A 12,072-nucleotide genomic window follows, 5' to 3' on the forward strand; every position below is an offset into this window, starting at 1 on the left:
TTCATACATATGTGTATTTGTCTTCGGATGATGGTCCCTCGAAAAAAATTCCAGCTTTGTGATCAACAGACAAAATATTACATGCACGATAAGTTTAGTATGTGCATTAAATTTCTTGCTAATGATTGTTTGTATGGTGAGACCGGACTAGGCCCCACCTTTAGTTGTATCAAAAGTCTATATGAACTTACATCTAATCATAAGCAGATAAATGAAGGCGACACATTTAGTCCTAGTCCTTGCTTGAGGTTACATCGAAAATGACGAGAGTGGAAAGACCAAAAACTATTCAACTGTACTCAAAATTTTTTAACCACTCCTTTGGGTGTGGAGCACTCGACTCTCCTCATTCCAACCGCATCCTCCTCAGCCACAAAGGAGTGAGTCCGCCTTAATTGTTGCAGCCTGGATGGAGCACTCGACTCGAAATGTAATGGCCAGGATGGAGAGTCGAGTGCTCCATCCAGGCTGCAACAATTAAGGAAGACTCACTCCTTTGTGGCTGAGGAGGATGCGGTTGGAATGAGGTTGAAAGAGAGCACAAAATAAGCGTGGCTTCGATTTTCGGCATGGGTGGTATAGGCAAAACAACTCTTGCTAGAAAGGTATATCACCATGGAAGATTGAAGGATTATTTTGAAGGTTTTGCTTGGGTTTGTGTGTCACAACAATGGCAACCAAACGATCTCTTGCAAGGCATTCTACTCAAGCTTATACCTGAACAGAGCGATCAGATAATGAAGAGCAAACAAGATGGGCTAGAAAGGCTGCTTCAACAGCACTTGCAAGATAATAAATGATAGTCCTGGACGACCTTTGGTCAACGGAAGCTTGGGATTGTCTAAAAGACGTAATCCCAGTTTCGGAGGATGGATCCAAAATTTTGCTCACAACTCGTAATGAAGACGTGGCAGCATATGTTGGTCCAAATGGTTATCACCACAAAGTGCTTTGTTTGACCGAGGAAGAAAGTTGGGAGTTGCTACGAAAGAAATCATTGTGGAAGAGTAACGGTGCAGGTAAACATTTTCTGCTTTATTCACGTTAAATTCATTTCACGTACAAGGATATGTGTATCTATGTGTGTGTGAGAGACTGAGAGTCCTACAATTTCATCTGCATGACGAAAAATTTTAAGTATATTTTTGACTTGCTAACCAAGACATATAACATGTTCCGTATATATCAGTGCCAATTTTTTATTATAGCCTTTCTGAAATTTTTAACAATTGAAATACTACAATGGAAACATAATTTCTTTTGTATTGTCACCATTTACTTAAAACAACTTGATCTTTTTTTCAGATTCATATAGTCCAGTAGATTAAAAAAAAAACTAAAAATGCGTCTTAAGATAGCCTTTTTCCAAGACTATTGATAGGTCTCAAATCTTTGGATTGGGAAACTTATCGGTTAACAGACTATCGAGTTTTTCGTATAGTTGTTTAATGATACATGATGCTTATGAATGATAGATGCGTCGTAGTTGATATTAACTCAGTTTGTGTAATGCTGCACAGGTTGTGAAGATTTGGGCAAGATGGAAGAGTTAGGAAAGAAAATGTTGAATAACTGTAGAGGTCTTCCACTGGCTGTGGTGGTTTTGGGTGGAATTCTTAGAACTAAAAAAACCCTCAAGGAATGGAAGGAAGTGCATGAGAATATCAAATCTTATCTGGCTAGGGGAGAAAAAATTGGAAAAGAAGGAGAGGTGCCAAAGATTTTAGCTTACAGTTACTATGACCTCCCTTGGCTACTAAAACCATGCTTCCTTTACTTGGGTAAATTCAGGGAAGATTCCGACATTAGAGCGGAGAGTTTATATCAAATGTGGATGGGAGAAAGTATGATATTTGAGAATGATAGAAGGGAGCAAGAAACGATGATGGATGTTGCAGAGCGTTACTTGAAAGAATTAGCAATAAGATGCATGGTTGAAATTAAAGCATATGAGGAGGGGAAGCATGCAGTAACAAAGTTGGAGTCATGTCGTCTTCATGATCTTATGAGAGATCTATGCTTAGACAAGGCAAAAGAGGAGAATTTGTATAAGCTGGTCGATCGAAGTCCTTCACAAGATTCTCCTCCTACAACTGAAGCACAGTATGGTTTAGTCCTTCGTTTGCTTCCAGAGGATGTCTCTCAATACAACTTTCCGCCAGAAGAACAAACTAAGCATCTTTGCTCATTCCTGTGTGATCCGTTGGCAGGCAAAGGGCAATTACCTATTCCAGGGGTGAGAATAATGTCCCAAGTCAAGAATTTGAAGATGCTCAGGGTTTTGGCAATGTTATCCTTCAACATGGCCTCCCAAAGTTGTTATCTCAAATCACCTCTGGGATATGTCGGTAAGCTTATCCATTTGAGATGTTTGAGATTGAGAGGTCAAAGTATAAACTTGCCATATTCCTTGGGCAATTTAAAGTACTTGGAAACTCTCGATTTGTCTGGTAGTGATAATTCTTGTAGAATACCAAACGTCCTATGGAAATTGGAACGTTTTAGATATCTTTATCTTCCGAATTGGTGGTTGGGCCCTCAGCCTAAGCTGCGGTTGAACAAGCAGCTGGAGATACTTGAATCATTCGATAACAAATTTTGCTATCCTGAAGATGTATGCAAATTATCGAATCTCAGATCTTTCAAAGCAAATGTGTTTAAAAATCTCGAGGACCTGGAACACATCATCAATCATATATCAAACTTGGACTGCTTGAGCATCAGCTCACTTAAAATCTATGACTTTGATTTTGGCAGCAACAGGGGTTTGGATGTTCTTTCAAGGGTGTTGTTTAGTAGGAATATTCATGAATTAGAGATCAGGAATAGTTTATGCAAGAAGTTGCCAGATTACCAATCCCAGACGGTTCCTCACCCTGCAGGACTTACTCAATTAAGCCTGACTTATAGCGGAATTGAGGAAGACCCAATGGCAACACTCGAGAAGCTTCCTAAGCTAAGAATACTGGAACTTGGGCCAAAATCTTTTCTGGGCCAAGAAATGCGCTGCCACTCGATGGGATTTCCCCAACTAAAAGATCTCATGCTTTTTGGTTTGGGTAACTTAATGCAGTGGAAAGTGGATGAGGGGGCCATGCATAAGCTCTCAGGTTTATGGATTGAGGACTGTACAACGTTGGAAATGATTCCAGATGGGCTGAGATGTTTGACCACGCTAGAAGAGGTCTCTCTAGCGGGCATGCCTGAAGAATTCAACAATAGAGTTAGGATCGAGAATGGTCAACAAGGAGAAGATTGTGATAAAATAAGCCACGTGCCTTCAGTTAAAATCCACAGGTACTCTTTTTTTCCTTTTACATTTTTCTCCTCCAATTTTTCTCTTTTTAATATTCAATTTACGGTTCTTGGAATTCCCTTTTTCTTAGCATCTAGTTCCAATCTCAATTTTGATAAGCTTCACCAACATCATTCAATATTTTCTTTTGTCTTTTTAATGACTATTGTGTATTTTTTAATTTTTTTCCTCTTCGGAAGAAATTGGATTATAGTACTTGTTCGGTGAGATTCTTTTTAGTTTTATCTTGCAAATATTTATTTTTGTTTATCTGAAACATCATCTAATCCTGTTCTGTGACTGATTAAGGAATTTGGTGATGAGGAAGTAAGTTTATTTGAAAGCATTGCCTTCCATGTGAAATCAAAATATTTTCCTTATTTCCTCGTCTTTGGAAATGGGTTGACATATTCTCTCATAAATTAAATTAAATAGATCAATATGTGTTACCGTCATATAATGTACTCGTAAAAAAAAACGTTGCATTGCATAAAAAATGCCTAATAACTATTTAAACTATTTGTGCTTCCCATTAATTGTTTTAGATTAGCATCTTTATTTAATCAAATATCTTGGATTAAACTTAAAATCTGTTTAGGATTTGGTGATCAAGAATCGTCGTGTTGCCTTCAAGTCTTATTGATATCAAAACCAACAATCAGAGCTTGGTGGAAAATTTTGGGAGGACAAAATGTTGGTGGAAATTTTTTTTTTGAGATTCTTTTGGTTTGGGTTTAGTAACTTTTCTTTTTTTTGCAGCAATGATATCAATTTTTTTCTTAAAGATGAATGAATTTACTATAGATATTTATAGAAAAATTTTAAGATCACTATTTTTTATTACTAATTGAATAAATTTTACGATCATATATATATATAAAGGATTGTTGAATATAAGATGCCAAAGAATTACAATTGAATATAATGGAATATATAAGTTAAGTAGGAAAAGATGCAAGACAATTTTTTTATTGGTTATAAATTTATAAGTTTAGTTGGCAGACTTTACATTTGTTTGATTTGCTTGTCCTGTTTATATTTGTTTATCATCTTTTTTTCCTTTTTTATTTTTAAATTACAAATCATGCAATCCATATATTTGCCGTGGAGTCAGATTTGTTTTGCTGTTTAGCTTCTTTTGCCTTAAATATTATCTGATATATATCAAATTTAAATGACAACACCTCGCGACAACATCTAATTTTGTCATAAATAAATTAACATTTTTGTTACGACAAAAATCACTAAAATATTGTCATAACACTCTTTTGTTGTCATTCCCCTGTTTTACGGCAAATGGTGAAGAAATTTTGTAAGATTTAGCTCAATTTTGTGGCTATTTATCTGTAGTCCTTCTGTTAACCTTTTTCCCGTCTTTCTCGCAGTTTTCACTTCTGTATCAGTTTTTTGAAGAAAATTTGTAAGATTTAATTGTAGATTGAGCTCAATTTTGTGGTTGTTTCCCTTCATTTTCGTGTCGTTGTGCAGAAGGGTTAAAGGAGTAATAGGTTATCAAGTAGAAACTGTTTGTCCAAGCAATCCTGTTTAACGAAGCCCTGGGTCTTTTCTTAAGAAAATTCTACACTGAATCTCCTGGCTTTCCCTGATCTCATCCGATTCAAATGTGAGGTAATTAGACTTACTTAATCTCTTTTCTTTTTTCCTGCAATTTTTAATGCATAGAGTAATTGATTTGTAACATGGATGCATATGGTGTTTGCACATTTTTTTTTAAAATTTAATGTGATTTGAAGTGGAATTATAGAGTTTTGGTTTCAAAATTCAATCTGTGATGTCTTTTGATTCACAAATATGTGATTTTCGTCCACTCTTCTAGGTTCTGAATTAAAGTTCGTTCATTTTTGTGGTTTTTTATTTTTGTGTAAAAGCTGGCACTATGTTAGTCTGTACAATTACTAGCATTTATATGAAAATTTTCTCTGCTAATTGTCCCAAAAAAGGTACAAAGGCAGAGTATTGTATTCTTAATAAAGCTTGTTATACATACAAATTAATCTTATGGTGCATGATTAAGTTTGTTTCCTATATTGTTAAAGCTTGACTGATTAAGTCCTTCTTCTAGTTTCATTCTACATGGTTAGACACCAAAGAAAGTTAAAACTCTGGAACATTTGTTAAACTATTAAGGTTTCTCTAGAAAACAATACTTGCCTCTATTACCAATTTTCTGTATTGAAAACTCTTGCCTAAAGTCTTGCACCATCTTTCATTTGCATGTTGCAGCTTCTGTGTCGTAAGTTTCTTTGCACATAGCAGCTGTTATGGGACTCCAGATGATCTGAAACCAGCATGACAATGGCCAACAAGATTGCAAGCTGGTTAGATCTTCTTGTGTAGCTAGCATTTGTATGTATTGCGAGCATCTTTACTTAGCTATTAGGGAAAGATACGAATTTGTTATTTGATCCTTCACTTTAGTGTTTGATTAACAAGGAGATAATGTGTGATTATTTTTAGCTTTTGGTTTCGTTAGTCTCACTTTGTTTAGCTGCTCAAACTTTTCTTGTGCTCACAAGTTGTTGGCATATAGCTAGATTCAGTGCAAGATTCCCCAATGCAGTTGGAGGAGGGCATCTATGTTCTTGTGTTCTTAAGAAGAGAGGGTTAAATTAATAAGGAAACTTTCCCAATTCCCTTAACTTTTTTATTAACCTTAGTTACAAATAAGATGATCATCTAAATAAGTACAATACCAAGCTAAGAAACATCGTTGGGTTGGCCAAACGGAAAACTAATTGTGTTCGAACATTGAATTTCCATGATTTAGACACCACCACATTGTTCTCTAGTATTTTAAGAAACATTACCATAACCAATCTAAAGTATTTCGAGCAATTTACTTTTCCTAATAAGAACCATCATTCTCCCAAAAAAGAGCAATTCGACCACAACCCAATGCAAGTTTCTTGATTCCATCCCTTTTTCTGCAATTCACAGCTTTTACTCGTATTGAATTTGAAATCTATCAATACTTTTCAATAAAGGACAACAAACAGCTACATGCATGTAGACAAATCAAATCAAATCAGTTTGTTTTTTTTTGTGCCTTTTTCTTGCATCAACAAATGACTTTCGTTCCTTGTTTTTTATTTTGCTTAAATTTTGTTTATTTCTTTAAACTTCCTATGCAGTTAGAATTTTTCTTTGAACTTAAATCTTCTCTCTCTTTTTTTTAATTTAAATCTTTCTAGCACCTTTTGTTAATTTAAAGCCTCTCTCTCTCTCCCCTACATATCAATAACACTTTCTACATCCGCCACTATCCGCCCCTTTCGCCCTCCTCTCTTGGTTTAATTGATAATGTGTTGGAAAAATACCCTAAGATGCGGTTAGATAGGTTGGGCAAGCTGTTGGAAATACTCGACTCATTCAATAACCGGTCTTACAACCCTGGAGACTTATCCAAAGTGTTAGAATCTAAATGCGGAATAGATAATTATTGAGATACCAAATATACAATAATTTAATAAGAAATAAACCACAGGTATGAAAGATAAACGACACATAATATTTAACGTCGTTCGACTCTTAGTCATAGCTATGCTCATAGCTACTCACTTCATCCCATTGAATATGAAATTTTCATGGATTTTTGCATCAACAAGTATTGTGACAAGTCGTCTGTTTAATGGTGTTTGGATTGCAATTTTCTACCAAAATATTTTTACATTTGCCTTAAAAATATTTTCTAATCATGTTTTTACCTCACGTATATTAAATTATTACAATACAATTTTCTACAAAAATTTTCAAAATATAATAATCTAAATGGGATTTTTAACTTCTAACTTTGCAGTTTCACAGTTGACCCAGGCCCTATCTTTTATGCGAAGTAGTATGCAAATATTAATTTGGGTGAAAAATGCACGTTGAAGTAGATAATTAGGCGATAGAATTTAGTGTCAAATTATTTGGGCATAATCAACTAGCTAACATTCCCTGTACAAAAATTTGGGACCTCAATTGACTAAACCAATTTGTGAATTTAAATTAGATCAGAATAATTTCCGTATACACTTTACTAGAAAGAGAATGACCAAAGAAAAGAGGAGAAGGGATGGGTTTTAGTAATTGATTACTGAAGTGACTTTGAGGCTGATGTGCTTGGGAAGATCTGTCCGGCCAAAGTGGGGTTCGAATTATGCAGCCAATCCAAGACCCAATTTAGGGGAACAAGCCATAAAGACAATTACTAAAAGATTTTCAGAACTTTTACTATTTATACATCCGTCTTCAAGTGATTGTTGTTTTGAGTTTTAATATTATCAGTATTATTTTTGGAGTTGGAAATTTGAAAGGGACTGCGGAGGCCCCATCCTGGGCCTGTACACGTGGCAGCCCAGGGCGATCTGAGTTGGGCTAGGACTCCGGGCCCATGGGGAACCAGCCCAGGTCGCACGACGGTTAGGGCTCCGCGGGGCTCTAGAGAATTATCCCGCAGAGGGCGGGGAGGATCCCCCTCCGCGCGGGATTGAGAGCTATCCAAGGCAAGTCCCGAAACATACGGAGGTCGGACTCCTCAGCAGGTATAAACAGTAACACACAACGACTGCGGACGGTACGCTCACTAATTTCTGGGCAACCACTCTCGACTGTTGGCTTCCCATGAACCTTACTCACCGGAAAACTAACTTGGCCGTCGGAGTGCCCTCGGGGACAACCTTGGGGCCCCCGTCAGTTCACCTTCTTGTCTTTCTTTCAGGCTTAGGACGCGCTCTTTCCGCCATCAAGCCGAGCTCATCAGGTCAGCTCGGTTCGGGGAAGTTCCGTACTTCTTCAGTTGGCGCCGTCTGTGGGAACGAGTTACGAGTATTTGTGTTGATGGCGAGAACACGTTTCAAGCGAACCGTGGATAACACTGATCCCGGGGCCCGTGAGGGGTCCCGGCGAGTGGAGGCCGAGGCGGCCAGAGGCGCCGGGGGCTCGACCCTTTCAGGGGAACGGAGACAGCAGATCTACCAGTTTGTAACCGAGAACCTCCCCATGCTGGAAGACATAATCCGGCAGGCGAAGGAGGGGGGCGAAGCCAGTGGTGCACAAACCTCCAAGGCAAAGGGGAATGAGAAAAAACCACTCCCCGACCCCTCGGAGGATGAGTCACGCGATCAGCCCCCCAGAAGGAAACGGCCACGGACTCCCCCTCGCCCCCGAGCCTCGGTGGTCGGGGACAGCGAGATGTACTCCCGCGGCCGGTCCGCGGGGAGTCGTCCAAGAGACCCTTCCCCACGGAAACCTACGCGGAATGGGCTCGAGCGCTCCCCCGCCCGATCTGTCAAGAGCCGGTCGCGGGACCCACCCCAATGGCAGCCCGTCCGGGACGAGTTCGAGCAGATCCTGCGTCCGCAACTGTACGAGGACAACTACGCGGCCTCGCCCTTCACCCGAGATATAGAGGACTACTCGTTACCTCGGAGGTTTAAAATCCCGAGCATCGATCTGTACGATGGTTCGACTGACCCGGAAGACCACCTCTCGGTCTTCCTGACACACATGCGTCTACAAACCGCCGCGGATGCACTCCGTTGCAAGACCTTCCCCATGTTCCTGAAGGGTAAGGCCCGGCTCTGGTTCCAGGGCCTCGCACCGGGGTCTATCCGGAGTTAACAATTCGTCTCCTCGAAAACTTACTCTAAAAACGCGGCTCACCTGATGGCCATCAAGCAGAAGCCGGACGAGTCCCTGAAGAATTTCATGACTCGCTTCAACACAGAAAGCCTGCAGATCAGGGACAAGGATGAAAAGGTGGTCATGGCTGCCTTCATGAACGGGCTAAGGGTAGAGGAGCTCTACTACAAGCTTGTCGAACAGCCCCCCAAGAATCTGGGAGAGCTCTTGACCCGGGCTCACGCCGCCGCTAACGCAGAGGAGGCCGGCCGCCTGAAACGGGAGTCAGATCGGGAACTCGGGGACCGGAGAGGACGGGGAAACCCCCCTGAAACCAAGGACGGTCAAGCCCAGAAGAACGTCTTCGATCGCCTCTCTAAGGATAAAACCCCCGCTCAACCGCCGCTCCCGGAAAAAGTGTATAGCCCCCTGACTCGGCCAAGGGCACAGATCCTGGCTGTGATGGAGGCGGAGGGTCTCGGAGGACGGCCGCCCAAGATGGGGACGCCCCGGAATAAAATGAATCATGACCGGTACTGTGCCTTCCACCGTGATGTAGGGCATGATACGGAGGGATGCTGGGCCCTGCGGAAGGAGATTGAAGACCTGATCCAGCGTGGTTTCTTGGGGCGGTTTGTGCAATCAGGACGGCCGGGCCAGGAGACCGGACGTACCTACCGCGTCGAGAGGGGTGGAGAAGGCTACCGCCGGGACCGACCTGAGAAGCGTTACGCGGCTCAAGATGACTCCCCCGACCAGGGCGCCCAGAACCTGGCAGGGGTTATAAACACTATAGCCGGGGGTCCCACGGGAAGAGACAGCCATACAGCACGGAAGAACAGGCGACCCCCCCCAGACGGAGATGACTCGCTGAAGCGTCTGCGCATGGACGAGGAGATCACCTTCGGACCGAGGGACGCGGTTCCCCTGGCAGCCGGGAATCATGAGGCTATCGTGATAGACGTCGTCACCAATAATTATCGGGTGAAGAAAGTGTACGTCGATCAGGGAAGTGCAGTGGACATCCTGTTCTACAGGGTGTTCAAGGAGCTCGGCCTGGAGGACGGACAGCTAACCCCTGTTCGGACACCTCTGGTCGGCTTTACCGGACCGCCCATCAATCCGGAGGGAATGATTACCCTGATGGTCACGGTAGGCCAAGCACCCAGATGTCGGACCATCCCTGTCAACTTCGTGGTGGTCAAACAGTCATCCCCTTACAACATATTCCTAGGTCGGCCCGCTTTGAATGCCCTCCGGGCGATTCCCTCAACGCTCCACCTCAGCGTCAAATTCCCCACCCCGGAGGGAGTGGCCGAGGTACATGGAGATCCGGAGGTGGCCCGAGCTTGTTACCTCGCCATGCTCCGGGGACATGAGAAGGTGGTCGCTCAGGCGACCAGCTTGGAGCCGTACATCCCAGGGGAGGAGGATCGACAGTTGGGCACTCAAGACGAGATCTAGGAATTCTCATTGAGGGAGGACAGGCCTGACCGGATAATCCGCATCGGTGCGTCGCTACCGCCCAGAGAGAAGAATGACTTGAAGGCCCTCCTAAGGGAGTACGCCCAAGTTTTCGCTTGGACAGTAGAGGACATGCCCGAGATTCCAACTGACCTGGCCGTCCACCACCTCAACATAGACCCCCGCTTTAAGCCGGTGAAGCAGAAGAAGAGGAACTTCGCCCCAGAGAGAAATGAGGTGATCAGAAATGAGGTCGGTAAGTTGCTGGAGTCCAAAATCATCATGGAAGTCTACTATCCGACCTGGCTAGCCAACCCCGTCCTGGTAAAGAAGGAGGACCAGTCCTGGAGGATGTGCGTGGACTTTACAGATCTCAATAAAGCCTGCCCGAATGACTGCTTCCCCCTACCAAGGATCGATAGGTTAGTAGATGCTACTGTTGGTTTTGACGTTTTGTGTTTCCTTGATACTTTCAAGGGATACCACCAGATAGAGATGGCTGAGGAGGATCGGGAGAAAACCTTGTTCATCACCGAGGAAGGGACCTACTGCTACCGGACGATGCCGTTCGGGCTGAAGAACGCTGGAGCTACTTACCAGCGTTTGGTCAATAAATTGTTCCACAACCAGATTGGCAGGAACATGGAGGTTTACGTGGACGACATGATCGTCAAGAGCCGAGCAGGACACCAGCTCGTCCCCGACCTGAGGGAGATCTTGAACATCCTCTGGGAAAGTCGGATGCGGTTGAACCCGAAGAAGTGCACCTTCGGAGTTAGGTCGGGCCGGTTCCTCGGTTTCTTGGTCTCCCGAGAAGGGATTCAGGACAACCCCGAAAAACTCCAGGCCATCATGGACATGGCCCCTCCACGGAATGTGAAGGAGGTCCAGCGACTCACGGGAAGGATGGCCGCCCTGAATAGGTTCCTCTCACAGTCCGCGGTGAGGGGGCTCCCCTTCTTCCGGGTCCTGAAGGCGCCTAAGGACTTCCAGTGGATCGAGGAATGCGAGAAGGTCTTTACCGACCTAAAGGCGTATTTGGCCGAGCTACCCACCCTGATCGCCCCTGAACAGGGAGAAACCTTGTTCCTGTACTTGTCCGTTTGCAATGAGGCCGTTAGCGCGATTTTGGTGCGGGAAGACAGGGGGGCTCAGAGGCCAATATATTACGTTAGCCGCGCTTTGCAAGGTCCAAAAACGCGGTACACGCCGGCCGAGAAACTGGTCCTCGCCCTGGTGCATGCTGCCCGAAAACTCCGACCTTATTTCCAGACCCACAGCATCGTCGCCATGACCGGCTAGCCCCTACGGCAGATACTCACCAAGCCCGAAGTCTCGGGCAGGATGACCAAGTGGGCCGTCGAGCTGGCCGAGCATGACATCGGAAGTGCCACAAGCTCGGGGGGCGCTCTCCTGGGCGTGCTCCTCCGCGGAGCCTACCCCCAGGTGGACAGGGCCCCCAGACGTCAGCTGGAGAGGGCGCTGTGCTGGGCCCTGCGCAGGTTTCTTCCTAGGCTGGGAAGGCTCGTCATCTCTCCCCCTCTTCTGCCCCGTGGCCTTCTTTTTGCAGGGGGCCTGCTTGGAGGGGGACTGAGCTTGAGAGGCCTCCTTCTGGGGGGTCGAGCTGCTCCCAGGAGTCGCAGAGGCCTCAGGGGCCTTCTTCGCCGCCTTCGGCTGTGTGGTGGAGG

The 12,072-nt window shown here is 43.9% G+C and overlaps 2 protein-coding genes across 2 annotated transcripts; both read left to right on the plus strand.

The window, feature by feature from the left end:
* Positions 1 to 505: 505 nt before the first annotated feature.
* On the plus strand, positions 506 to 5,788 carry LOC113751444 (probable disease resistance protein RF45). Its single transcript, XM_027295458.1, has 4 exons — positions 506 to 1,019; positions 1,521 to 3,297; positions 4,784 to 4,924; positions 5,540 to 5,788. The coding sequence occupies exons 1-3, from the start codon at positions 797 to 799 to the stop codon at positions 4,842 to 4,844; spliced, it is 2,061 nt and encodes a 686-aa protein (XP_027151259.1). The 5' UTR covers positions 506 to 796; the 3' UTR covers positions 4,845 to 4,924; positions 5,540 to 5,788.
* Positions 5,789 to 8,965: 3,177 nt separating this feature from the next.
* On the plus strand, positions 8,966 to 10,384 carry LOC113752119. Its single transcript, XM_027296256.1, has one exon. The coding sequence runs from the start codon at positions 8,966 to 8,968 to the stop codon at positions 10,382 to 10,384; it is 1,419 nt and encodes a 472-aa protein (XP_027152057.1).
* The last annotated feature ends 1,688 nt before the right edge of the window (positions 10,385 to 12,072 follow it).

The sequence above is a fragment of the Coffea eugenioides genome, chromosome 11 (genome assembly GCF_003713205.1).
Source record: "Coffea eugenioides isolate CCC68of chromosome 11, Ceug_1.0, whole genome shotgun sequence".
NCBI lineage: Eukaryota > Viridiplantae > Streptophyta > Magnoliopsida > Gentianales > Rubiaceae > Coffea > Coffea eugenioides.

Excerpts from the sequence above, each read along its gene's own strand:
- LOC113751444 (XM_027295458.1), top strand. The coding sequence starts at position 797 with ATGATAGTCCTGGACGACCTTTGGTCAACGGAAGCTTGGGATTGTCTA. Across the intron at positions 1,020-1,520 it reads GTGGAAGAGTAACGGTGCAG|GTTGTGAAGATTTGGGCAAG; the intron begins GTAAACATTTTC and ends AATGCTGCACAG. Across the intron at positions 3,298-4,783 it reads CCTTCAGTTAAAATCCACAG|AAGGGTTAAAGGAGTAATAG; the intron begins GTACTCTTTTTT and ends GTCGTTGTGCAG.
- LOC113752119 (XM_027296256.1), top strand. The coding sequence starts at position 8,966 with ATGGCCATCAAGCAGAAGCCGGACGAGTCCCTGAAGAATTTCATGACT.